Here is a 25,092-nt window from a genome sequence, read left to right as displayed (position 1 = left end):
CTACCAATCCTCGACTTTGGCGATGTCATTTACAAAATAGCCTCCAATACCCTACTCAACAAATTGGATGCAGTCTATCACAGTGCAATCCGTTTTGTCACCAAAGCCCCATATACTACCCACCATTGCGACCTGTACGCTCTCGTTGGCTGGCCCTTGCTTCATACTCGTCGCCAAACCCACTGGCTCCATGTCATCTACAAGACCCTGCTAGGTAAAGTCCCCCCTTATCTCAGCTCGCTGGTCACCATAGCATCTCCCACCTGTAGCACACGCTCCAGCAGGTATATCTCTCTAGTCACCCACAAAACACATTCTTTCTTTGGCCGCCTCTCCTTCCAGTTCTCTGCTGCAAATGACTGGAACGAACTACAAAAATCTCTGAAACTGGAAACACTTATCTCCCTCACTAGCTTTAAGCACCAACTGTCAGAGCAGCTCACAGATTACTGCACCTGTACATAGCCCACCTATAATTTAGCCCAAACAACTACCTCTTTCCCTACTGTATTTAATTAATTAATTAATTTTGCTCCTTTGCACCACATTATTTTTTATTTCTAGTGTTTTACTTGCTATATTGTATTTACTTTGCCACCATGGCCTTTTTTTGCCTTTACCTCCCTTATCTCACCTCATTTGCTCACATCGTATATAGACTTGTTTATACTGTATTATTGACTGTATGTTTGTTTTACTCCATGTGTAACTCTGTGTCGTTGTATGTGTCGAACTGCTTTGCTTTATCTTGGTCAGGATGCAATTGTAAATGAGAACTTGTTCTCAACTTGCCTACCTGGTTAAATAAAAATATAAAAAATATAAAAATCCACTTTTTCAACTATAAAATGTTTTGTCCTTGCTTTACTGGTTGGCGGAATGCAAGTTCCCACATCCAATTATTTCAGATTTCACCATGGCGTTATGTTGGCCCATTATTAGAATATGGAAAATATTAATTCAATTATGGCATTATATTCATGTTGGCTTTTGCAGGCTGTTACAAATGCACGGCGGCTTGTTGCGCAATTAAACTGAACGTCTTTACTTCAGATAAACAACTCGTAGAAAACTCACTCATCCAATCCTCACACCTCAGTGCCTGATACATTATTAAAGCAACAGTATTCAATACTTAACTGAGCTATCATACCATATTACTGAACACAACACAGGCTACCTAAGTGGGATGGCATACAGGCTGTCGCATTAATGCGCAATTTGCTTAAATGGATAATGGAACCACTGTTTTTTATTAGTTTTAGCGAAAGATGTGATGTCATTACATCCAGCTGTTTTTATCGACATGACAGTTCAATGGAAACACACTGTAGCAAAGCAATTGTCTCACATCTACTTTCTAAATGTCAACCCAAAAATATTATCACTGGACAAGTTAATGGAAACATGCAGTGCCTTCTGAAAATATTTTCCCACATTTTGTTACATTACAGCCTTATTTGAAAATGTATAGAATAGTTTTATCCTCATCTTCACACAATACCCCATAATGGCAAATGAAATGTTTGCAAATGTATTAAATATACAGTGGGGAGAACAAGTATTTGATATTACTGCCGATTTTGCAGGTTTTCCTACTTACAAAGCATGTAGAGGTCTGTAATTTTTAATCATAGGTACACTTCAACTGTGAGAGACGGAATCTAAAACAAAAATCCAGAAAATCACATTGTATGATTTTTAAGTATGACACTACAGCTTGTAGTGTCATACCCAAGAAGACTCAAGGCTGCAATAGCTGCCAAATGTGCTTCAACAAAGTACTGAGTAAAGGGTCTGAATACCTGTGAAAATTTCCAGGTTTTTATTTTATACATTTGCAAACATTTCTAACAACTGAATACATTTTAGAAATGAGGCTGTAATGTAACAAAATGTGGAAAATATTCCTTGTCAGTCCTTGCTCTGTCGCCCTTGGCCAGTTGTCACAGTTGAGGTATAGTTTCACTGTGAAGCTCTTCGACCGCCACTCTGTTAATTTCAAAATATTAATGATTTGTTACTTTTTATGCATACTACGTGAGCATTAACATAATCATTTGGAAGAAGAAAGGCAAATGTTTACTTACGGTGAACGTTCGTGAAAACCCGTTTCCTCTACAGGAAGCTACAATATAAATATAATTCATTAACCATTGCTATAAAATACATTTGGTACAAGTTGCACTATGGCAGTGATTTTCAACTAGTTTTGCCTCGGGACCCATATTGAACCAGGTTGGGTTAGACACAACCCAATATTTGTATCGGAAAACTATTTGTGATGCTATATTGATAGTAAATGTAGAAATTACATTACGGAGGAACAATATTCCCACCTCTTTCAATCATTTCATTTTGGCCATATTCTTGATGAAGAACTCCTATTAAACTCACTGGTTTGAGACACAAAATCAACCAACATAGCGCTGCTAATAGCACTGTGTTTCAATACACATTTCAGAGATTACATTTATATTTTAAAAACTCCTTGATTTCTACACATTTTCTACCTGGTTTAAGTTGTGTAAAATCAGACGTGTGTGTGTGTGTACATACACACACACACACAGTTGAAGTCGAAAGTTTACATACACCTTAGCCAAATACATTTAAACTCTGTGTCACGCCCTGGTCGAAGTATTTTGTGTTTTCTTTATTATTTTGGTCAGGCCAGGGTGTGACATGGGTTTATTATGTGGTGTGTTTTGTCTTGGGGTTTTTGTAGGTATTGGGATTGTGGTATAGTGGGGTTATCTAGGAAAGTCTATGGTTGCCTGGAGTGGTTCTCAATCAGAGGCAGGTGTTTATCGTTGTCTCTGATTGGGAACCATATTTAGGCAGCCATATTCTTTGAGTGTTTCGTGGGTGATTGTTCCTGTCTCTGTGTTTTGCACCAGATAGGCGCAGTCATTTGTTTTTTTTCTTTTCACTTGTTTTGGAAGAGAAGAGAACGAGCGCCATTCTCCTTGCGGAGATGGTGCTAAATACATCAACACGGTCGGTCCCTGGGATTGGGCTGGCTAACACGATTAGGTTTGCTTGGAAGGAAAAGGAGATGGAGCCTTTAGGACGGGAAACTTTTGGAAGGATAATATTGATGGGGATTCTAAAGCTGACGGTGAAGGACGTGTTTTGTTTCCAAGGCAACTCGTTGGAGGGAGCATACGACGTGGCACTATATACAGAGGTAAAACACGATGATATCCTGAGAAGGGCAAGAGCAGTGGGAGGTGAGAGGCCGATGTGCCACTACGAAATAACAAGCCTGGCGAAGAATAACTTTAGGGTTGTAACTGTCAACATTTACAACCCTTACGTTAAGGACGAAGAGGTGAGGGCTTTTCTGGGGAGATATATGGATAACGTCTCCTCAGCAAGGCACCTCAAAGACTCCCTTGGGTTTTGGAATGGGAGGAGAGGTTTCCAGGCCCTCCTCAGAGAGGACCCAAAGGGACATGGTGGCTACCTCCATCCTCCTGCTATGTTCTCCCTAGGGGCTGACAGGGGGACGTTGTTTTATGCACGTCAGCCCCCATTTTGCAGACGCTGTATGGCCTACGGTCACATATTCGCCTCATGCAGTACAAGAAAATGCAGATTTTGTGCATCTGAGGATCACGAGGCGAGGGATTGTGACAAGCCTAAGACGTGCCATGGGTGTGGCTCGTCAGCACACCTGTGGCGGGGGTGCCCGGCCCGTCAGCGGTCATATGCGTCTGCGGCTGGGGGGGAGCAGGGGCGGGGGATGGGGGAAGAAGAGGAGGGGAAGGAAGCACGCCTCATGATCAGAGTACAGGTCCAGAGGGGAAGGCCACAAGGAAGGAGGAGGAGCAAGAAGCGGCGGAAGGAAGAGAGAAGGAAACGGAAGGCACGGGAGTAGGAGAACCAGGAAAAGCGGCGGAAGAAGGCAACCGAGTGGAGGAGCATGAGAGAGAAGAAAGCGATGGAGGAGTGGTGGAGAAGGAGACGGTGGAAGAGCAAGTGGACTGGGGGGAATGTGCCCTGGTGGAAGAGATGAGGGGCATGGTGGAGGAGCTGGCGGGGGGGGGGGGGGGGGGGGGGGGGGTGGTATCTCTCCACTGCCGTCATCACCAAAGAAGAGAATGAAGAGGAGGGAGCGATTGGCCGACAGTGAGAGGGAGGGGATGGCCAAGAGAGTGATGGGGGTGGGAGAAACCTCTGGGTTGCTGCTGGTTTCCACAGGCTCTCAATATCTGTTGGGTGGGGACACACCTAACAAGACTCAGGACTGGGTACAGGAGGAGGTGGGGAGTTTTTTGTTTGGGGACTCAGCCTCCCCGAATTTTTTCCAATCCAGCTGCAGCACTGGGGAGGGGGAGGATTGTGGGGGTAGACCCAGGGTGCAGGGCACCCCGGAGCCAAACACTCATCGGGGGTAGGGATTTTGTGTGGGCACAGGGAGGTTAAAGTGGAGGATTCTTTTGTGGTAATGCAGGGGAGGGTTATAGGGGTGGATGTCACGATAAGGGATTGTAATTTTAGATTAGTGGTGGTGTATGGACCACAGGTGGTGGCAGACAGGAGGGAGATGGTGGACTGTCTGACGCCCCTGTGTGTCACAAATAGGAAATTAGTGATAGGGGGGGGATTTTAATACAGATTTAGGAAGAGGGGGGGGATAGCAGTGCAGGCGCCATTGCCAGGCTAATGGCTTGCCATGGTCTGGTAGATGGTGGTCTGCACACTACTCCGAAAATGGACGGTCCTACATGGCGCAACTCCAGGGGGGTTGAGCGGAGGCTCGACTATATTTTTGTACCCAGGTCTTTGGGTAAGTTGTCTGGGCGGCTGTTGCCTGTTTTCTTTTCGGATCACGACGGGGTGCTCCTGCAGGTGGGGTCGCCAGTCTGCCTCTTTGGTAGGGGGTACTGGAAACTAGATCGGGATGTGCTGGAGGAGCAGGCTTTTGTTGACGGGTTTTATGGTTTCTTTTGGAGGCTTGAGGGTCTCCGGTCCATGTGCGAGGGGGTGTTAAAGTGGTGGGAATTAGTTAAGGTGAGGATTAGGGCTTTTATAATCGGGTATTGCAAGAGGAAAAAAAGGGAGGAGAGGAGGGAGGTGGATCGTATCCAAAGGTTAATTGGACTCGAGTACGAGGCAGGCAACCTCGGCGGGTCGTTTGACTGGGAGAGATCCGCAACCCTAAAGGCGCAGCTCAGGGAGTTGCAGGAGCGGAAGGCTCGAGCTTTCCTGGAGCGTGCGCATAGTGGCTTTCTAGAACACAATGAGACTTGTTCTGCTATGTTCTTTAAGTCGGTTAGGGCCAGACAGAGTAGGAAGGTAATGCATGGCGTTAGGGAAGAAAATGGTAGTATAGTTAGAGAACCAGAGGATATGATCAGGGTGACAACTGATCATTTCCAAGGTTTATTTAAGGAAAGGGAAATAGATGTAGAGCAGGGAAATGTGTTTTTAGAACACTTGTCCAGGCGGTTGCCGGAGGACATTAGAGAAGTGATGGAGGCCCAGATCTCACTAGAAGAGGTTGAGAGCGCTCTTAGGAGGATGGGAAAAGGGAAGGTGCCTGGGATAGATGGGCTGCCGGCTGAGTTTTATCTCAAGTTTTGGGGTATACTTGGACCAGTGGTCCTCGAAGTCTTGAAGGCCATCCTTGAGACGGGGGTCCCGGGGGGATCAATGGCTGTTGGTGTGCTGTCACTTTTATATAAGAAGGGGGAAGTAACAGACCTTGGCAACTGGCGGCCGTTGACCATGCTGTGTGTAGATTACAAGCTACTTGCAAAGGTTTTAGCAGACCGGTTGCGCACAGCCCTTCCCTACGTCGTCCATGAGGATCAGACGTGCGGGGTAGAGGGCCGCTCTATTAGATGGAACCTACAGTTAATCAGGGACTCCATCGCTTGGGTTGAAGATAGAGGACTGCCTTTAATGGTAGCAGCGCTAGATCAGGCGAAAGCCTTTGATCGCGTGAATAGATCATTTTAATTCAGAGTGTTAGGTCGATTAGGATTTGGGGAGAAGTTCATAGGATGGATTCGTACATTATATGTCGGAGCGGGGTGCCGAGTTAGTGTAAATAGTCACTTGGGTGACGTTTTTGACCTCTCGTCTGGGGTCAGGCAGGGGTGCCCACTCCCGGCTCTCCTCTTCCTTCTGTACATGGAGCCTCTGGGGGCTGCCATTAGGGCAGACACAGGGGTGGAAGGCTTGTTGATCCCTGGAAGTGGTGGGCTGCGTGTTAAGATGACGCAGTACGCCGACGACACTTCCTTGCTGCTGTGCAAGGACTCGTGCCTGACAAGGTCCCTTGCCATCTTTGGGGATTTCACCCGAGCGTCGGGAGCAGTTCTGAACCATGCAAAGTCTTCCGTCACGTTTTTCGGAAGATGGCGCGGTAGAACGGATGTGCCCGGGGGGTTATCTCTCTGTGAGGGGGCCCTGAGGATTCTCGGGGTCCATTTTGAGACCTCCGGCTCAGCGACGCTAAACTGGAACATGCGTATCGCAGTGGTACAGAGGAAGCTAGCAATGTGGAAGGCTAGGTATGTCTTTTATGGGCAAAGTCCTGGTTCTAAAGGTGGATGTGTTGCCGTCTCTTTTGTATTTGGCGTACATCTACCCATTGCCGGCTAGTCTGAGGAGGCCTCTAGTGAGGCTTGTGTTTCAGTTCATGTGGAGTGGCAGGTGCGAGTGGGTCGCCAGGGCACGCATGCTTTGTCCCATCGGGGAGGGAGGTAGGGGGGTACCACATTTCCCCCTCAAGCTGGACGCAATTTTTGTTTCTTTCTTGTTAACGGAGCTTGCTCACCCAGTGATACACCCATCCGGTTACCTCCTGCGGGTGTTCTTCTCGTATCAGGCGAGAAGCGTAATGGTGTGGTCTAACACGGGTCCTCGGGCGGAACAGCTGCCGTGGCACTTTGGTCATGCGGCCAAGTGGCTGCGTGCGCACCCTAAGGTTGAAGTTGCCCGAGTAGGTTTAGATCACAGGCACCTGTACGAGGAGGTCAGAAAGGCAGGGAGTCCGGCGCCTGTAGTGGGCATCTCGGAAGTGGTCTGGGAGGGAGTGCAGGCGCGGGGTCTGGACAACAGGCTCAAGGACCTGAATTGGTTGAGCCTCCATAAGTGCTTGCCGGTACGTTACATCATGTACCGGTATAGTTTGGTGCAATCCCCCACCTGTCCAAGATCTTCTTGTGGCAGGGAGGAGACTGTGCGCCATGTCTTTTGGGACTGTGCCTTTGCCGGAGTAGTATGGGCTAGGGCACGGGTGTTGTTAGGTTTGGTAAGGGGGGATTTTGTATTGACGTGGGCCAGGTTAGAGAGAGGTGTAGGGAGAGCGAGAGGGACGGATAGGGACAGGTTTCTGATCTGGCTTCTCATGAGTCTCTTTAAACGGGGGCTGTGGGAAGCCAGGCAGAACATGGTGAAGACAGGGAGAGATTGGGGGGTGGAAGGGATAGTGAGGAGGGTGGAAGGAGATTTGAGGGGGAGGATGAAGAGGGAGGAGAGGAAGTGGGGGCAGCATGCTGCCCGGGAGAGGTGGAAGGGGGGTTTGGGGCTGGGTGTCATTTAGATTTGTAAGGGGATAGATTAGGGACGGGGAGATAGGGAAAGGTAGTTTGTAGGATGACGGGGAGGGAAGATGCTCCCGAGGTTTTGTTTGGGGTTTTTGTTTTGTTTAAATTAAAATACCACTATTTGAGTTTGTATGGAAATTATGAGTTGTAAAGAATGAATGGTATTGATGATAATAAATAATTTTTTATAAAAATAAATAAATAAGGCTGTTTAGGTTTTCACGTCACGTTTCTTGTTTTGTTAGTTTGTTCATGTGTAGTTTCTTTACTAAAGAACCATGAATCAAAATAACCACGCAGCATTTTGGTCCGCCTCTCTTTCACTGCAAGAAAACCTTAACACTCTGTTTTTCACAATTCCTGACATTTAATCCTAGTAAAAATTTCCCAGTCTTAGGTCAGTTAGGATCACCACTTTATTTTAAGAATGTGAAATGTCAGAACAATAGTAGAGAGAATTATTTATTTCAGCTTTTATTTCTTTCATCACATTCCCAGTGGGTCAGAAGTTTACATACACTCAATTAGTATTTGGTAGCATTGCCTTTAAATTGTTTAACTTGGGTGAAACATTTCGGGTAGCCTTCCACAAGTTTCCCACAATAAGTTGGGTGAATTTTGACCCATTCCTCCTGACAGAGCTGGTGTAAATGGAGTCCGGTTTGTCGGCCTCCTTGCTCGCACACACATTTTCAGTTCTGCCCACAAATTTTGTATAGGATTGAGGTCAGTGCTTCGTGATGGCCACTCCAATACCTTGACTTTGTTGTCCTTAAGCCATTTTGCCACAACTTTGGAAGTATGCTTGGGGTCATTGTCCATTTGGAAAACCCCATTTGTGACCAAGCTTTAACTTCCTGACTGAGGTCTTGAGATGTTGCTTCAATATATCCACATAATTTTCTTTCCTCGTGATGCCATCTATTTTGTGAAATGCACCAGTCCCTCCTGCAGCAATGCACCCCCCCCTGCTTCACGGTTGGAATGGTCTTCTTCGGCTTGCAAGCATCCCCCTTTTTCCTCCAAACATAACAATGTTCATTATGGCCAAACAGTTCGATTTTTGTTTCATCAGACTAGAGGCCATTTCTCCAAAAAGTACGATCTTTGTCCCCATGTGCAGTTGCAAACCGTAGTCTGCCTTTTTTATTGCGGTTTTGGAGCAGTGGCTTCTTCCTTTCTGAGGTGCCTTTAAGGTTATGTCGATCTAGGACTCGTTTTACTGTGGATATAGATACTTTTGTACCCGTTTCCTCCAGCATCTTCACAAGATCCTTTGCTGTTGTTCTGGGATTGATTTGCACTTTTCACACCAAAGTACGTTCATCTCTAGGAGACAGAACGCGTCTCCTTCCTGAGCGGTATGACGGCTGCTTGGTCCCAAGGTGTTAATACTTGCGTACTATTGTTTGTACAGATGAACGTGGTACCTTCAGGCATTTGGAAATTGCTCCCAAGGATGAACCAGACTTGTGGAGGTCTACAATTTTTTTCTGAGGTCTTGGCTGATTTTGTTTCATTTTCCCATGATGTCAAGTAAAGAGGCACTAGGTTTGAAGGTAGGCCTTGAAATACACCGACAGGTAAACCTCCAATTGACTCAAATGATGTCAATTAGCCTATCAGAAACTTCTAAAGCCATGACATAATTTTCTGGAATTTTCCATGTTGTTTAAAGGCACAGTCAACTTAGTGTATGTAAACTTCTGACCCACTGGAATTGTGATACAGGGAATTATAAGTGAAATAATCTGTCTGTAAACAATTGTTGGAAAAATTACTTGTCATGCACAAAGTAGATGTCCTAACCGACTTGCCAAAACTATAGTTTGTTAACAAGAAATGTGTGGGGTGGTTGAAAAACGAGTTAATGACTCCATGTGAGGAGGTAAGTGAGGAGGTAAGGCAATAAATAGGCCATAGTAGCGAAGTACTTACAATTTAGCAAATGAACACTGGTGTGATAGATGATCTTGTACAAGTAGAAATACTGGTGTGCAAAATAGCAGAAAAGTACATAAAAACAATATGGGGGGGCTCCCGGGTGGCACAGTGGTCTAATTCTCGGTTCGAGTCCAGGTTCTGCTGCAGCCGGCCGTGACCGGGAGGCCAATGGGGCCGCGCACCATTGGCCCAGCTAGGTCCGGGTTAGGGAGGGTTTGGCCTGCAAGGATTTCCTTGTCTCATCGCGCACTAGCAACTCCTGTGGCGGGCCGGGCGCAGTGCACGCTGACCGGGTCGCTAGGTGTATGGTGTTTCCTTGGTGCAGCTGGCTTCCGGGTTGGATGTGCGTTGTGTCAAGAAGCAGTGCGGCTTGGTTGGGTTGTGTTTCGGAGGACGCATGGCTCTCGACCTTCGCCTCTCCCGAGTTCGTACGGGAGTTGCAGCGATGAGACAAGACAGTAACTACTACCAATTGGATACCACGAAATTGGGGATAAGAGTGGAAACATAATAATTAAAAAAACACACAAAAAAAACAATATGGGGATGAGGTAAGTAGATTGGGCGGGCTATTTACAGATGGGCTATGTACAGCTGCAGCGATCGGTTAGCTGCTCAGATAGCTGATGTTTAAAGTTAGTGAGGGAGATAAGACTCCAGCTTCAGCGATTTTTGCAATTAGTTCCAGTCACTGGCAGCAGAGAACTGTAAGGAAAGGCGGCCAAAGAGGTGTTGGCTTTGGGGATGACCAGTGAGATATACCTGCTGGAGCGCATGCTACAGGTGGGTGTTATCGTGACCAATGAGCTGAGATAAGGTGGACCTTTATCTAGCATACACTTATAGATGACCTGGAGCCAGTGGGTCTGGCGAAGAATATGAAGCGAGGGCCAGCCGACTAGAGCATACAGGTCGCAGTGGTGGGTGGTATAAGGGGCTTTGGTAACAAATGGATGGCACTGTTATAGACTGCATCCAGTTTGCTGAGTAGAGTGTTGGAAGCTATTTTGTAGATGACATCGCCGAAGTCGAGGATCAGTAGGATAGTCAGTTTTACTAGGATAGGTTTGGCGGCGTAAGTGAAGGAGGCTTTGTTGCGAAATAGGAAACTGATTCTAGATTTCATTTTGGATTGGAGATGTTTAATATGAGTCTGGAAGGAGAGTTTACAGTCTAGTCAGACACCTAGGTATTTGTTGTTGTCCACATATTCTAAGTCAGAACCGTCCAGAGTAGTGATGCTAGTCGGGCGGGCGGGTGTGGGCAGCGAACGGTTGAAAAGCATGCATTTGGTTTTTACTAGCGTTTAAGAGCAGTTGGAGGCCACGGAAGGAGTGTTATGGTATTAAAGCTTGTTTGGAGGTTAGTTAACACAGTGTCCAAAGAAGGGACAGATGTATCCAGAATGGTGTCGTCTGTGTAGAGATGGATCAGGGAATCAGAGAAAAGAGTCTGCCCAAGAATTGAACCCTGTGGTACCCCCATAGACTGCCAGAGGTCTGGACAACAGGCCCTACGATTTGACACACTGAACTCTGTCTGAGAAGTTGTTCGGTGAACCACGCGAGGCAGTCATTTGAGAAACCAAGGCTGTTGAGTCTGCCGATAAGAATACGGTGATTGACAATCGAAAGCCTTGGCCAGGTTGATAAAGACGGCTGCACAGTACTGTCTTTTATCGATAGCGGTTATGATATCGTTTAGGACCTTGAGCGTGGCTGAGGTGCACCCGTGACCAGCTCGGAAGCCGGATTGCACAGCGGAGAAGGTACGGTGGGATTCAAAATGGTCGGTGATCTGTTTATTAACTTGGATTTCAAAGACTTTAGAAAGGCAGGGCAGGATGGATATAGGTCTGTAACAGTTTGGGTCTAGAGTGTCTCCCCCTTTGAAGAGGGGATGACTGCGGTAGCTTTTCTATCTTTAGGGATCTCGGACGATATGAAAGAGGCTGAACAGACTGGTAATAGGGGTTGCAACAATGGCGGCGGATAGTTTTAGAAAGAGAGGGTCCTGATTGTCTAGCCCAGCTGACGACACCATTCTGGATACATCTGTCCCTTCTTTGGACACTGTGTTAACTAACCTCCAAACAAGCTTTAATACCATACAACACTCCTTCCGTGGCCTCCAACTGCTCTTAAACGCTAGTAAAAACCAAATGCATGCTTTTCAACCGTTCGCTGCCCACACCCAGCATCACTACTCTGGACGGTTCTGACTTAGAATATGTGGACAACTACAAATACCTAGGTGTCTGACTAGACTGTATGCTATCTGGATTTGGGTGAAGGAGAAGCTGGGGAGGCTTGGGCAAGTAGCTGCGGGGGGTGTGGAGCTGTTGGTTGGGGTAGCCATGAGGAAAGCATGGCCAGCCATTGAGAAATGCTTATTGAAATTCTCAATTATCGTTGACTTATCGGTTGTGACCGTGTTACCTAGCCTCAGTGCAGTGGGCAGCTGGGAGGAGGTGCTCTTGTTATCCATGGACTTTACAGTGTCCCAAAACTTTTTGGAGTTAGAGCTACAGGATGCAAATTTCTGTTTGAAATAGCTAGCCTTCGCTTTCCTGACTGACTGCGTGTATTGGTTCCTGACATCCCTGAACATTTGCATATCACGGAGACTATTCGATGCTATTGCAGTCCGCCACAGGATGTTTTTGTGCTGGCTTGGAGTGAACCAAGGGCTATATCTGTTCTTAGTTAAGATGGTGCATGCTTAGTTAAGATGGTGAGGAAATTACTTTTAAAGAATGACCAGGCATCCTCGACTGACGGGATGAGGTCAATATCCTTCCAGGATACCCGGGCCAGGTCGATTAGAAAGGCCTGCTCGCTGAAGTGTTTTAGGGAGCGTTTGACTGTGGTGAGGGGTGGTCTTTTGACCGCGGACCCATAGCGGATGCAGGCAATGAGGCAGGGATCGCCGAGATCCTGATTGAAAACAGCAGAGGTGTATTTGGAGGGCAAGTTGGTCAGGATAATGTCTATGAGGGTGCCCATGATTACGGATTTAGGGTTGTACCTGATGGCTTCCTTGATCATTTGTGTGAGATTGAGGGCATCTAGCTTAGATTGTAGGACTGCCGGGGTGTTAAGCATATCCCAGTTTAGGTCACCTAACAGTACGAGCTCTGAAGATAGATGAGGGGCAATCAATTCACATATGGTGTCCAGGGCACAGCTGAGGGGGGGGGGGGTCTATAACAGGCGGCAACAGTGAGAGACTTATTTCTGGAAAGATACATTTTTAGATAGCTCTGTCAGATTGACCATTGAGTGACCATTGGTTTCTTGGTCACCTCCCTGACCAAGGCCCTTCTCCCCTGATTGCTCCGTTTGGCTGGGCGGCCAGCTATTGGAAGAGTCTTGGTGGTTCCAAACTTCTTCTATTTAAGAATGATGGAGTCCACAATGTTCTTGTGGACCTTCAATGCTACAGAAATGTGTTGGTACGGTTCCCCAGATCTGTGCCTCGACACAATCCTGTCTCGGAGCTCTACGGACAATTGCTTTGACCTCATGTCTTGGTTTTTGCTCTGATATACACTGTCAACTGTGTGACCTTATAAAAAGAGAGGTGTGTGCCTTTCTAAATCATGTCCAATCAATTGAATTTACCACAGGTGGACTCCAAGTTGTAGAAACATCTTAAGGATGATCATTAAAAACAGGATCCACCTGAGCTCAATTTCGAGTCTCATAGTAAAGGGTCTGAATACTTATGTAAATAAGGTATTTAAGTTTTGCAAAAAAATCTTTGTCATTATTCAGTATAGTTACGGCAATGTGCATAATATGGAAAACTACTACAATTAAATGATATTCCATCTAAGAAACCTACATTTGCTACAATGCTGTACGTGGTTCAAATGCTGTACATAAGTCAAATCTTAGATTAAGAATAGCCTACATTTGAAAGGAACTCAAAAATATGGAAATGTACCTTAGGAGATAGTTGATTTTCTGAAAACATAGCAAAATGAATTGGGTTAACAAAGCGATGCAAAGTGAATAGCCTAGATCTATAAGTAATACATTGTTAGAAAAGTGAGAGGGCCAGTAATGTACAGTATGTGGGGAGAAGGGTAAAACATGTTAAACTAACCTTTAGTTTCTTTACCTGAAAACAAATCAAAAGTTACCCGATTGTTAGGAGCGAAGCAAAACCCACTCATTAACTTAATTATGTAGAACACAGACATGCAGAAGGAACCGAACAATAAAGAACGAAAAAAGACTAACCTTTAGTTACAAACAAGACAAAAATAAAGACTACAAAAAGGAGAACTGAAGATGGAACTAAGACAATGGCTCTATTCCTTAGTGATTCCTCAGATTTTCCACAAACAACATCTCTTGTTTGACTTCCATCTTCAGTCTTGTATTGTCCAATGGCTTTACAACTAAAAGGTGAACAAATAAAAGTTTTTCAAGGCAGTTGAACCATTATCATATTAGCGATCATCAAACATTGTTTCAAATGTATATATATATATATATATATATCTTTTTTACAGACAAATCTATGAAGGCCAAATGACAATATCAGTGAGTGTAAAGGCTAGAGGCATTTCATTTCAATATATTACAAATGTTTCTCAAATAAAAATGTTGTCACTATTCCTTAATTTGGGCATTTAAAACTCTGATTAGGTAACAATGATATTATTGATCATCCTCATAATAATTGTTGAATGCAGTGTTTCCCCTAGTACAGTACATTTACGTCATTATACAGACGCTCTTATCCAGAGAGACTTAGTAGTGAGTGCATACATTTTCATAATTGTTTCCCCCATACTGGTCCCCGAACCCACAACCCTGGCGTTGCAAGCACCATGCTTTACCAACTGAGCCACATGAACCAGTATTGACAAGTCAATCTAATGTATTCTTGAAGTAAATCAATTATTGTTATTGATTATAAAGCCTTGTTCACATTGGCAGTTTGAAGTGACTCAAATCCAATTTTTTTGCATATCCGAATCAGTTTGGAATTGGATATTTTAAGCCACAATTGGCTTGATTTTAGGTGGTTTGGAGTCAGATTCAAATCTGATTCCCAGGCCATGCGACATGTCTGAATAGTAATATCTGAGTTATAATGCCCTCAAGTGGTATTTAGACGTATTTGGCATATTTTGTTGACAGTTTGACATGAATGTGGTAGCTAAATAGTTTGTTAATTGTTTACAAACAAATGTGCTAGGAGGTTAAACAGCTACCTAGCTAGCTAGTTAACTGCTGTGGATAACCAAAAAGGATTTGTTTTGAAAGTTGGATCATCTTTGTCCTTTCAGGCTTTAAAAGTGTTTATACACTATGATTTTCAACATTCAAAGCAACTGGGAAACTTCCATGACGACACATTGTTGTCATCACCTTAGGTTGTTACATAACTTCTGAGTGATGGGAAGCAGGAGCACCACCAACAATCAGACGACACCACTGCGCAGTGTGCACACACCCGTCATTACGATGGCGACTAGCTAGCCATGTCAGCAAATGACTGCTGTCTGAACACACACACACATCCGATTTGGTCACTTGTAACTTAGTTTGGACAGTCAGTATTCCAAAACAAAACTGATTTAAGCATTAAGGCCTGCAGTGTGAAGAAGGCTTAAAATCCCATATTTTTGCGTAGTCATCCAGATCAAACCAGCCATTGTTAATGTCTCTAACAAATAGGAATGAAACCAGCCAAAACATACTCAGTCCAAGCAGTGCAGTTCACACCATGTTGTGAGTAAGAACCATGCTGACACTCCTCACACACGGTATCTGTTGTCTTTGTTCCTGCACAGGAATAACATGTAATATGCTGTGAGTAATTCCTATTGACAATAACAGTTCTGAAAATGAAAAATAATGGTATTTTATTAACTTTACTTCATACTATATATACACACACATACCCGGTACTTTAACTCTCTGTCCAGGAGAGCAAAGTGTATGTCTTAGCGCAAAGGTGCACTCGTTGCCAGCTGAGGAGCTGGTACAATAATATCCATTTAGAACATGACAAATAGAGTTACTTGTAGTAGTACACGCCATCAAAATGTACAGACCTTGTCCTGGAAAACATAAAAGTAAGGAAGATTACAGGGGACTCTTTTTAATCGCAAGGATTTGCCTTATGTGGTGCATGAACTGAAAGGAGTCTTGGGGGAAACCAGCCCGAAGAAGATCCTAATGATTAAACAAAGAAAACATGCAGATATTGTGTACAAACCTCAGTAGCTAGGTTTCCATTGAATTGGAGACAGATTTTCATGTGGGGCGGCAGGGTAGCCTAGTGGTTAGTTGCTAGTGCTATCTAACCTCCAAACGAGCTTCAATGCCATACAGCACTCCTTCCGTGGCCTCCAACTGCTCTTAAACGCTAGTAAAACCAAATGCATGCTTTTCAACCGTTCGCTGCCTGCACCCGCACGCCTGACCAGCATCACCACCCTGGATGGTTCCGACCTTGAATATGTGGACATCTATAAGTACCTAGGTGTCTGGCTAGACTCTAAACTCTCCTTCCAGACCCATATCAAACATCTCCAATCGAAAGTCAAATCAAGAGTCGGCTTTCTATTCCGCAACAAAGCCTCCTTCACTCACGCCGCCAAACTTACCCTAGTAAAACTGACTATCCTACCGATCCTCGACTTCGGCGATGTCATCTACAAAATTGCTTCCAACACTCTACTCAGCAAACTGGATGCAGTTTATCACAGTGCCATCCGTTTTGTCACTAAAGCACCTTATACCACCCACCACTGCGACTTGTATGCTCTAGTCGGCTGGCCCTCGCTACATATTCGTCGCCAGACCCACTGGCTCCAGGTCATCTACAAGTCCATGCTAGGTAAAGCTCCGCCTTATCTCAGTTCACTGGTTACGATGGCAACACCCATCCGTAGCACGCGCTCCAGCAGGTGTATCTCACTGATCATCCCTAAAGCCAACACCTCATTTGGCCGCCTTTCGTTCCAGTTCTCTGCTGCCTGTGATTGGAACGAATTGCAAAAATCGCTGAAGTTGGAGACTTTTATCTCCCTCACCAACTTCAAACATCTGCTATCTGAGCAGCTAACCGATCGCTGCAGCTGTACATAGTCTATTGGTAAATAGCCCACCCATTTTCACCTACCTCATCCCCATACTGTTTTTATTTATTTATTTTTCTGCTCTTTTGCACACCAATATCTCTATCTCTACCTTTACATAACCATCTGATCATTTATCACTCCAGTGTTAATCTGCATAATTGTAATTATTTGCCTACCTTCTCATGCCTTTTGCACACAATGTATATATAGACTCCCCTTTTTTCTACTGTGTTATTGACTTGTTAATTGTTTACTCCATGTGTAACTCTGTGTTGTCTGTTCACACTGCTATGCCTTATCTTGGCCAGGTCGCAGTTGCAAATGAGAACTTGTTCTCAACTAGCCTACCTGGTTAAATAAAGGTGAAATAAAAAAAAATAAAAAAAAGTTAGAGTGTTGGGCTAGTAACCGGAAGGTTGCAAGTTCAAATCCCTGAGCTGACAAGGTACAAATCTGCTGTTCTGCCCCCTGAACAGGCATTGAAAATAAGAATTTGTTCTTAACTGACTTGCCAGGTTAAATAAAGGTATAAAAGTGAGTATCATAAAATCTGCAATAAAGCAAATATGCTCATTAAATATGCTCATTAAATATGCTCATTTCCCCCAGTGGAGTCATGCTCGTCCAATTAAACATCTTCTTATACCAAATTAATTCAAATTGGATTTAGTTCATTAATTACCCTCACAAAAATGGTTGCATGTCACACATTATTCCTATTTCAGCTCTTTAATGCCTCCTTGTGTCTAATATCCTGAGATGTGGTTTGGTCATGGTTTTGAACTTGCATACCATGTTTTGCAACATTTCTGTGATACATTCTGGTTGTTAAACATTGAAGAGAAAATTACATGCAAGTTCACTGGTGACATTACATTTTTTTTAGTCTAAAGAATCAGTCACAAAGAGGCTTGGACACAGGGCCGGCTCGAGGCATAAGTGACATAAGCGGTCACTAAGAGCCCTAAGCCGCTAGGGGGCCCCCAACCCACCAAAGAAAATGACAAAATATAACAGACTGCAGTACTGTGTAGTATTACCATCTGCAGTACTGTGTAGTGTAACAGACTGCAGTACTGTGTAGTGTAACAGACTGCAGTACTGTGTAGTGTAACAGACTGCAGTACTGTGTAGTGTAACAGACTGAAGTACTGTGTAGTGTAACAGACTGCAGTACTGTGTAGTGTAACAGACTGCAGTACTGTGTAGTGTAACAGACTGCAGTACTGTGTAGTGTAACAGACTGAAGTACTGTGTAGTGTAACAGACTGCAATACTGTGTAGTGTAACAGACTGCAATACTGTGTAGTGTAACAGACTGCAGTACTGTGTAGTGTAACAGACTGAAGTTAGGGCTGTTGCGGGGACCGTATTACCGCCACATCGGCGGTCATGGGTCACGACTGCAGTCAAATTCCACATGATCATTGAGTCATGGAAATCTCCTTTTATGCACTCTGGACATGCTTTGTTAGTATCCAATTTGTTAACGACCATCAGGTCCTAATGACCCTGGTTCGATCCTGGGCTGTATCACAACCGGCGGTGATTGGGAGTCCCATAGGGTGGTGCATAATTGGCTCAGCTTGGGTTAGGGGAGGGTTTGGTCTGGGTAGGCCGTCATTGTAAAATAAGAATTTGTTCTTAACCGACTTGCCTAGTTAAATAAAGGTTTAAAATATATATATTGTCCCCCTATAATCATTTAAATTGTTACAGGTTGAATTTTATATTTTTGTTCAGTATAATTAATAGGCTGACACATTAGCCTTAGCTCCTGAATATCTTGAGCGTTTCCATCTCCTATCCTTCATTTGTTTTCACCAGCGTGAAGAGGGGCTGTCAACAGTTTTAGTGAAATATGTTTTGTTGCAAAAACATGTTACTATCGATGTTCCTGAAAAGATGTCACTTGGTTTCCCAAATTAAACACTGGGTAGCAGCAGGAACAGGGTGGGACAGCCCATGGAATACAGAGTTTGGGCGGAATATCACCTGTTGGGCAGTATATTTGGGCAGTATATCACCTGTTGGGCAGTATATTTGGGCAGAATATCACCTGTTGCACAGCGAGAGGCTGCATGCTCCTCACACAGTGGTTGATGTGTGGTGTGAAGTAAATGTTCTTATAAGTATTTCTCAGCTGCTCATATTAAACACAGCTCTGCTATAAAACCAAAGTAGCCTAGCAGGCATCATTGAAAAACAGACCAGCGGGAAAGCGCACGGCCTCCATTCACTATTGGCGTGCATAGATTTTTTCTACTGCCCCTGTTCCTTCCCATTTGATAATGGGATCATTTCAAATGATCACTTTTACGCTCAACATAGCCACTTCATCTGCGCACTCACTCCGGAATGGGAAAATGATTCATTCGATTTTATTCAGCTAAATTCAATTATATTCTTCTTGGTATAAAATAATCTAATCTAAAACAATGGCACGGGACGTATAAGCATATCTTGTCAGCTAAATGAACAAGCCTAAAGCCTATGGTATGGAGCATAGCCAGCCAGATAACATCCAGTGCCTTCGGAAAGTATTCAGACCCCTTCCATTTTCCCTCATTATGTTACATTACAGCCTTATTCTAAAATGGATTAAATAAATAACATCCTTATCAATCTACACGCAATACCCCATAATAACAAAGCAATAACAGGTTTTTAGACACCCTTGAGATGTTTCTACAACTTGATTGGAGTCCACCTGTGGTAAATTCAATTGATTGTACAGGATTAGGAAAGGCGCACACACCTGTCTATATAAGGTCCCACAGTTGGCAGTGCATGTCAGAGCAAAAAACAAGCCATGAGGTCAAAGGAATTGTTCGTAGAGCTCCGAGACAGGATTGTGTTGAGGCACAGATCTGGGGAAGGGTACCAAAACATTTCTGCACCATTGAAGGTCCCAAGAACACAGTGGCCTCCATCAGTCTTAAATGGAAGAACTTTGGAACCACCAAGACTCTTCCTAGAGCTGGCCGCCCGGCCAAACTGAGCAATCAGGGGAGAAGGGCCTTTGTCAGAGAGGTGACCAAGAATCCAATGGTCACTGACAGAGATCCAGAGTTCCTCTGTGGAGATGGGAGAACCATCCAGAAGGACAACCATCTCTGCAGCACTCCACCAATCAGGACTTTATGGTAGAGTGGCCAGACGGAAGCCATTCCTCAGTAAACGGTACATGACAGCCTGCTTGGAGATTGCCAAAAGGCACATAAAGGACTCTCAGACCATGAGAAACAAGATTCTCTGGTCTGATGAAACCTAGATTGCACTCTTTGGTCTGAATGCCAAGCATCACGTCTGGAAGAAACCTGGCACAATCCCTACGTTGAAGCATGGTGGTCGCAGCATCATGCTGTGGGGATGCTTTTCAGCAGCAGGGACTGGGAGACTAGTCAGGATCGAGGGAAAGATGAACGGAGCAAAGTACAGAGAGATCCTTGATGAAAACCTGCTCCAGTGTTCTCATGACCTCAGACTGGGGCGAAGGTTCACCTTCCATTAGGACAACGACCCTAAGCACACAGCCAAAACAACACAGGAATGGCTGAAAATAACAGTGCAGCGACACTCCCCATCCAACCTGACAGAGCTTGAGGGGATCTACAAAGAAGAATGGGAGGAACTACCCAAATACAGGTGTGCTAAGCTTGTAGCGTCATACCCAAGAAGATTCAAGGCTGTAATCGAAGATTCAAGGCTGTAATTCTAAAAACCTGTTTTTGCTTTGTCATAATGAGGTATTGTGTGTAGATTGATGGGGGGAGGGGGGGGGGGGGACGATTGAATCCATTTTAGAATAAGGCTGTAACGTAACAAAATGTGGAAAAAGTCAAGGGGTCTGAATACTTTCCGATTTCACTGTACAATAGGCCCACTAATATTCTGTTCTTCCAAAATAAATTTTCTTCATATCATAATGATATGACACAGGCCATGGCATAATGTGGCAAAATGTGTAGAATTGTAGGCAATTTTTGTCCCATGGCAAAATTAATAGAATTTAATGGCAACCAAATGTCACTTAGGGCCCCCAAAATACCTGAAATATTATGGCCCCCCAAAATATTAGGGTCCCTCATAATACCTGGATCACAAGGACTGCAGGGAAAGCACTTGTCCAATCCGTTAGCTGCATTCATGTAGGTCTGTCCTGTACAGGGTATGCAGGACGTGCTGGACTCCAATGTACAGTCCTTGCGGACAACTAAACCTAATAAAATAAAACAAAACATGCCATTACATTGTACATGCATTTACAATGTAGTGTCTTGTTTATAGTTTGATATCAAACTATGTTTAATTCCTTAACAATGTAATATAATTGTGTGAAGTTTAATTTTGCATTACAATAGAACTAAAATAAATGTATATTATGTACAGTAGTGTAAACAAGTCCTTGATGCCCTTACCTTTTCCACACATTGGACAGCACTGACCAGTGTTAGATTTGTACTCTGCAGGGCCACACTTGTTTCCAGATGCAGGTATGATCATGTCTAGGTTAGAAAATAGAGAAATTAAAGAAAAGCAATGATCTACCATTACTACCATATATTTAGTATATATATGTTTTTAATTGAATAGGGGAGGGTCATGGGCAGGTTATTAAATTACAATACAGACAATCATTGAGCAGTGAGCACATGCAGAGCAACATAGGACAAGCAAGACGTAGCATGCAGACAGAGAAACATAGCACAAAAAGCAACAAGACAAAAATCCATAAAAGCAACAGTGTTTGCAGCAATACACAGCTAGGGATTATGTTCACAAATCTGATTAACCTTTAGCTATATCTTCATGTTTTTGTGGAAGTGTGATAGGGGGTGCAGTTACAGTTGAAGTCGGAGGTTTACATACACCTTAGCCAAATACATTTAAACTCAGCACCAACGTACGTTCATCTCTAGGAGACAGAACGCGTCTCCTTCCTGAGCGGTATGACGGCTGGGTGATCCCATAATGTTTATACTTGCATAGTATTGTTTGTACAGATGAACGTGGTACCTTGGAAATTTCTCCCAAGGATGAACCAGACTTGTGGAGGTATACATTTTTTTCTGAGGTCTTGGCTGATTTCTTTTGATTTTCCCATGATGTCAAGCAAAGAGGCACTGAGTTTGAAGGTAGGCCTTGAAATACATCCACAGGTACACCTCCAATTGACTCAAATGATGTCAATTAGCCTATCAGAAGCTTCTAAAGCCATAACATCATTTTCTGGAATTTACCAAGCTGTTTAAAGGCACAGTCAACTGTGTATATAAAACTTCTGACCCACTGGAATTGTGATACAGTGAATAAGTTAAATAATCTGTCTGTAAACAATTGTTGGAAAAATGACTTGTGTCATGGACAAAGTAGATGTCTTAACCGACTTGCCAAAACTATAGTTTAAAATAAATTTGTGGATTGGTTGAAAAACTAGCTTTAATGACTCAAAACTAAGTGTATGTAAACTTCCGACTTCAACTGTATGTGTGTCTGATGGCATTGTATTCCAGACATGGGAAGCTCTCACAGAGAAAGCAGATTGACTAAAGGTGATTTTCCTTAAGGGAACAGTCACCTCTCATGGCAGACCTTGTGGATCTGCTGCCATGTTTGGGTTTTCTGTTTAACAAAAGTACTGAGTGGAAGGGAAGTCAGGCCATTTAGGATCTTGAATACAAGACATGCTTCTGTGTATTGCACAAGATTTTTCCAACTCAGGAGCGCATGCTTTCTGAGGATATAATAGTGATGATGGCTATTGGGCTTCCTATCAAGCACTTTGAGAGCCTGTTTGTAGACAGACAATGGGTTTAAATGTTGTACAGCAAGCTTGGGCCCAACTAGTCAAGCAGTATGTTAAGTGGGGGAGTATCATAGATTTGAAGTACAGCTTTGCTACCTCTGTAGTCAAACAATTTCGTATAAATCGGAAATGAGCTAGGCTGAATTTGGTTATTTGAATGACCTTTTTCACTTGCATTTTAAAAGAGGTTGGAATCAAGTATGATGCAAAGGTACTTAAAATCAGATGCCACCTGGAGCTTCTCCCCTGACATATAGACATCTGGCTCAGTAGCATCTGTTGCCCTCTTTGTGCAGAACATGCAGACAGTTTTTTTTCACATTGAGATGCAAACATGAGTCACTGGGCCATTACAGTAGTGAGTTCTTGTGCAGCTTATTGTTTGCTCTTTGCATGCACATATCACTGCATACAGATGACCAAGGCCCTTCTCCCCGATTGCTCAGTTTGGCCGGGCGGCCAGCTCTAGGAAGAGTTTTGGTGGTTCCAAACTGCTTCCATTTAAGAATGGAGGACACTGTCTTCTTAGGGAACTTCAATGTTGCACAAATGTTTTGGTACCCTTCCTTAGGTCTATGCATCGACAAAATCCTGTCTCGGAGCTCTACTGACAATTCCTTCGAACTCATGGCTTGGTTTTTCTATGACATGCCCTGTCAACTGTGAAACCTTATATAGACAGGTGTGTGCCTTTCCAAATCATGTCCAATCAATTGAATTTACCACAGGTGGACTCCAATCAAGTTGTAGAAACATCTCAAGGATGATCAATGGAAACAGGATGCACCGGAGCTCAATTTCAAGTCTCATAACAAAGGGTCTGAATACTTATGTAAATAAGGTATTTATGTTTTTAATACATTTGCAAAAATGTCTAAAAACCTGTTTTCATTTTTGTCATGATGGCTATTGTGTGTAGATTGCTGAGGAAATTGTTTTATTTAATCAATTTTAGAATATGGCAGTAATGTAACAAAATGTGGAAAATGTCACGGGGTCTGAATACTTTGAAGGCACTGTATAGTTCCTTATATAATTCCACGCTGTTCCCAATAATAACATTTAATGGACACAGCAATTTAATATAAAGATAAATAATCTCCGCAATAATTTACCAAATGGCCCTTTTCCTATAATAATATCTCAATCAGGGGACTGGTCCTCAGTGCTGAAATAGCAGCTGCATCTGCTGATTACATGGACAAGGGGTACCTGATCAGTAATCCTAAATCCAGTGTAACGGATGTGAAATGGTTAGCGGTGTTCGCGCTAAATAGCGTTTCAATCGGTGACGTCACTCGCTCTGAGACCTTGAAGTAGTTGTTCTCTTTGCTCTGCAAGGGCCGCGGTTTTGCGGAGCGATGGGTAACGATGATTCGTGGGTGACTGTTGTTGATGTGTGCAGAGGGTCCCTGGTTCGCGAGGGGCCGGTCTAAAGTTATACTGTTACACCAGCAATGCTACTCTGAGACACTTTGTGAATACAGGCCTACAGTAGATCTTTCCTAAATTGTAGGTGTGTAAGTGGTGGCCTGCTCTGTCATTTGGTCTCTGTAGCCTCAGGCCTCTTAATCTGAATCTTTCACCCTGCTCTCTACCTCATTGTCACCCTGTCAAATGATGTCAATCTCCGACCCCTCCATTCTCCTCCTCCTTCCCTGAGCCAATGCCCCCAACAGACAGAATGGCAACAGCAGAATTTGGATAATCAAACATTGTATACAAAATAGTAGGGGAAAACACTTAGAATGCATAACACATGGCAAACATATAGTAGAACAAATCAAATAGATAACATTTACCTTGATGGGAAAACAGTGGTTTAGAAAAATATTACGCTGAATACATGTCATATCTACAGCGAGCTCTTTTCAGTGGTTTCACTTTGTAACGGGTGCACTGCGTGGCGTTTGGAGAAACTGTGTGACATCTTCGGGACCTTATTTTTTACGATGCATCATAGGGTGTAGCTCTGCATGACAGCTAACCTGTAGTAACCTCAACCGGTCATCCGGTAGCTGGACGAGACAAGCCAACTCCGAGGTGCAAATATTGGTTACTCATAGTTGTATATCGAAATCATGTGATGTGATATGGAGTTTTCAGATACAGCCTAGCAAGGCGTATCCAGTCTAGATGCTATTACTTTCACTTACCGAGTTGAACCAGTACAGCACAGTACAAAAACCATACACGTGATATTGACATTGTTCACGTAATCCGACTAGTTGTCGCTCTCTTGCAATAGCGAGCCGTTAGACACTTTATAAATAATTAACAAAAGTCTGAAACTATCACGTACTGACTAGCTACAAGCGAACATTAGATTGCTACGTGTATTATTATGTGCCTTTCGTGTATGCCTAATAGCAAAAAAAAAAATATGAACGCATAGATTGTTTGCTTATGTTTGGCCTTTTAAAATATACATTTATATAACGACATAATATTTGCCTGTCACGTTTAGACTTGTATCTTGTCAAATCTATAAAACAAGGTGTTCACTGCTCAGGCAAAACGCATGGCTACTATTTAAATCTCCTTCCGCCCACATTCATCAGACCAGTCACGAGTCACACCCAAGAGACAAAACGTTTACGAGGGTGCAATTCAGGGCGTTGTCAGATCATCTCATACCATTGCAATCAGTCGATATAATCGTCAAC

General features: G+C 43.8%; 2 protein-coding genes across 4 annotated transcripts in view; both read right to left on the bottom strand.

Annotated features, from left to right (window-relative positions):
* The window catches only part of tnr5 (Tumor necrosis factor receptor superfamily member 5), a gene marked incomplete at its 5' end in the record, with an annotated part of 1,066,050 nt that overhangs the window by 969,188 nt on the left and 71,770 nt on the right, over window positions 1-25,092 (bottom strand).
* Window positions 987-24,790, bottom strand: LOC110532768 (tumor necrosis factor receptor superfamily member 14). Of its 3 annotated transcripts, none has more exons than XM_021616908.2 (10): window positions 24,583-24,790; window positions 21,039-21,125; window positions 20,714-20,839; window positions 15,433-15,591; window positions 15,229-15,313; window positions 13,757-13,917; window positions 13,620-13,634; window positions 13,458-13,477; window positions 2,091-2,128; window positions 987-1,992 (listed from the first exon to the last, which is right to left on the bottom strand). In XM_021616908.2, the coding sequence occupies exons 1-10, from the start codon at window positions 24,632-24,634 to the stop codon at window positions 1,947-1,949; spliced, it is 789 nt and encodes a 262-aa protein (XP_021472583.2). In that variant the 5' UTR covers window positions 24,635-24,790; the 3' UTR covers window positions 987-1,946. The 3 variants fall into 3 exon arrangements, with proteins under 3 accessions (XP_021472583.2, XP_021472584.1, XP_036844752.1); XM_021616909.2 differs by lacking the exon at window positions 24,583-24,790 and adding an exon at window positions 24,229-24,571; XM_036988857.1 differs by lacking the exons at window positions 987-1,992; window positions 2,091-2,128 and adding an exon at window positions 9,930-9,974.

The sequence above is a fragment of the Oncorhynchus mykiss genome, chromosome 9 (genome assembly GCF_013265735.2).
Source record: "Oncorhynchus mykiss isolate Arlee chromosome 9, USDA_OmykA_1.1, whole genome shotgun sequence".
Taxonomy (NCBI): Eukaryota; Metazoa; Chordata; class Actinopteri; order Salmoniformes; family Salmonidae; genus Oncorhynchus; species Oncorhynchus mykiss.
This window is presented reverse-complemented; position numbering and strand designations above follow the sequence as displayed.

Bases quoted from the DNA above. Each gene is read 5' to 3' on its own strand.
- LOC110532768 (XM_021616908.2), bottom strand. From the start codon at position 24,634: ATGTCAATATCACGTGTATGGTTTTTGTACTGTGCTGTACTGGTTCAA. The intron at 20,840-21,038 runs GTAAGGGCATCA...TTATTTTATTAG, and splicing joins CTGTCCAATGTGTGGAAAAG to GTTTAGTTGTCCGCAAGGAC. The intron at 2,129-13,457 runs GTACATTTCCAT...TTTATATTGTAG, and splicing joins AAAATCAACTATCTCCTAAG to CTTCCTGTAGAGGAAACGGG.